Here is a 1354-nt window from a genome sequence, read left to right as displayed (position 1 = left end):
CATAACTACATACGTACATAAATACATGTAGTTTTTATCTATGTGTGTGTTTGCATGTGTTTATGTAAAATAAAAAATACAAAAGCCTTAAATTTAATTATATATTAAATTGTAAGTCATTGTTGTATACAAAAGTTACATGTCATAGAAAAGAGAACTTTCCTTTGAAATACACAAGTTTCCTATTTTTCTATAGACATATACAAAAAACAAAGATCCCAAAAAACATAACTTCTCCTTCAAATTATGCTCGACAACGATTGCTGATGGAATAAAATTCATCCATTATCATCTCTAAAGTGAAATTCTTAGCAATTTCTTTCTCAATATAAACTACCATATGGTCTGCAAGAAACTCATCTTCCATTCTACTACGCAATCTAATGTTTATAAGTTTCATGGTAGAAAAAGCTCATTCTGTAGTCGTAGTAGAAACAATGAGAGCCAACACTAGCCGAATCAACCTGTCAATCAAAGGATAGATTATTTACTTTCCCGAATCTGCCAATCCTCTACATAACTCAGACAATGTAGACATATTTTGAAAATCTGAATGCTTTGGCACATCAAGCGTATAATGCTCCAATTGAAATTTCAAACAAAATCTTTCTTGCTTGTTGAAATCTTTAGGATAAAACTTCTCAGCTAATTTGCATATATCATCAATCTTAAATGATTTGTATGCATCTTTCAGGCTTAAAGCAACGCTAAGAGTGAGGAGTTCTACAACCTGCTCACCAAATCTATTTTTCAATTCTTGTAATTGAAAGTCTATTGCAGCAGTAAATATATCAACTCTAAAATGATGCTCAACTATTGTCAAAGACCCTTCATCTTGACGACAAGATCGACCTCGAGCACTACTATAATGAGCATTCATATCAGGAATATCAATATCATTTTCTTCACAAAATGATTTAATAGTAGCAAGCAAAGGCTCCCACCCATCTTCTCTCATCTGTTGAATGAGTAATTGTGTAGTTGAAACTTGACTCACAGCATTTAAAATGTCTATAGATTTTTGTTGCAAAATTTGACACAACATATTACGTCGCATTTCATCTTACAAGTTTACAGGAAATTCTCATATTTGCGGACATAATCCTGGATCACATTGAAAAGTAGTAGCATCCATTTCTTTAGGTTGAATTTTTGGACATTTGGAGGGACGCTCATCGGTCACTAAAGCTTCAATTTATGTTGCTAGAGGTGTATCAGTATTGACTTTTGTGTGACTCTCATCTTTTTTTTAAAAGAACGAATCAAATGTTTTTAACTTGCCTATGTTTTTCTTAACTTTAAGAAAAATTTATGGATCAAGAATTAACCTGAAAAATTTCTAGACGTATAAGAT

At 31.8% G+C, this 1354-nt stretch overlaps 1 protein-coding gene across 1 annotated transcript; it reads right to left on the bottom strand.

Moving 5' to 3' along the window:
* Positions 1 to 244: 244 nt before the first annotated feature.
* On the bottom strand, positions 245 to 1057 carry LOC133873394 (uncharacterized). The gene is made up of 2 exons (XM_062311106.1): positions 492 to 1057; positions 245 to 380 (listed from the first exon to the last, which is right to left on the bottom strand). Exons 1-2 carry the CDS (start codon positions 1055 to 1057, stop codon positions 245 to 247), a joined length of 702 nt encoding a protein of 233 aa, XP_062167090.1.
* Positions 1058 to 1354: the final 297 nt, after the last annotated feature.

Source organism: Alnus glutinosa, chromosome 7, assembly GCF_958979055.1.
Source record: "Alnus glutinosa chromosome 7, dhAlnGlut1.1, whole genome shotgun sequence".
Lineage (NCBI taxonomy): Eukaryota > Viridiplantae > Streptophyta > Magnoliopsida > Fagales > Betulaceae > Alnus > Alnus glutinosa.
This window is presented reverse-complemented; position numbering and strand designations above follow the sequence as displayed.

Excerpts from the sequence above, each read along its gene's own strand:
- LOC133873394 (XM_062311106.1), bottom strand. The coding sequence starts at position 1,057 with ATGCGACGTAATATGTTGTGTCAAATTTTGCAACAAAAATCTATAGAC. Across the intron at positions 381-491 it reads GGATTGGCAGATTCGGGAAA|ATTGCGTAGTAGAATGGAAG; the intron begins GTAAATAATCTA and ends TATAAACATTAG.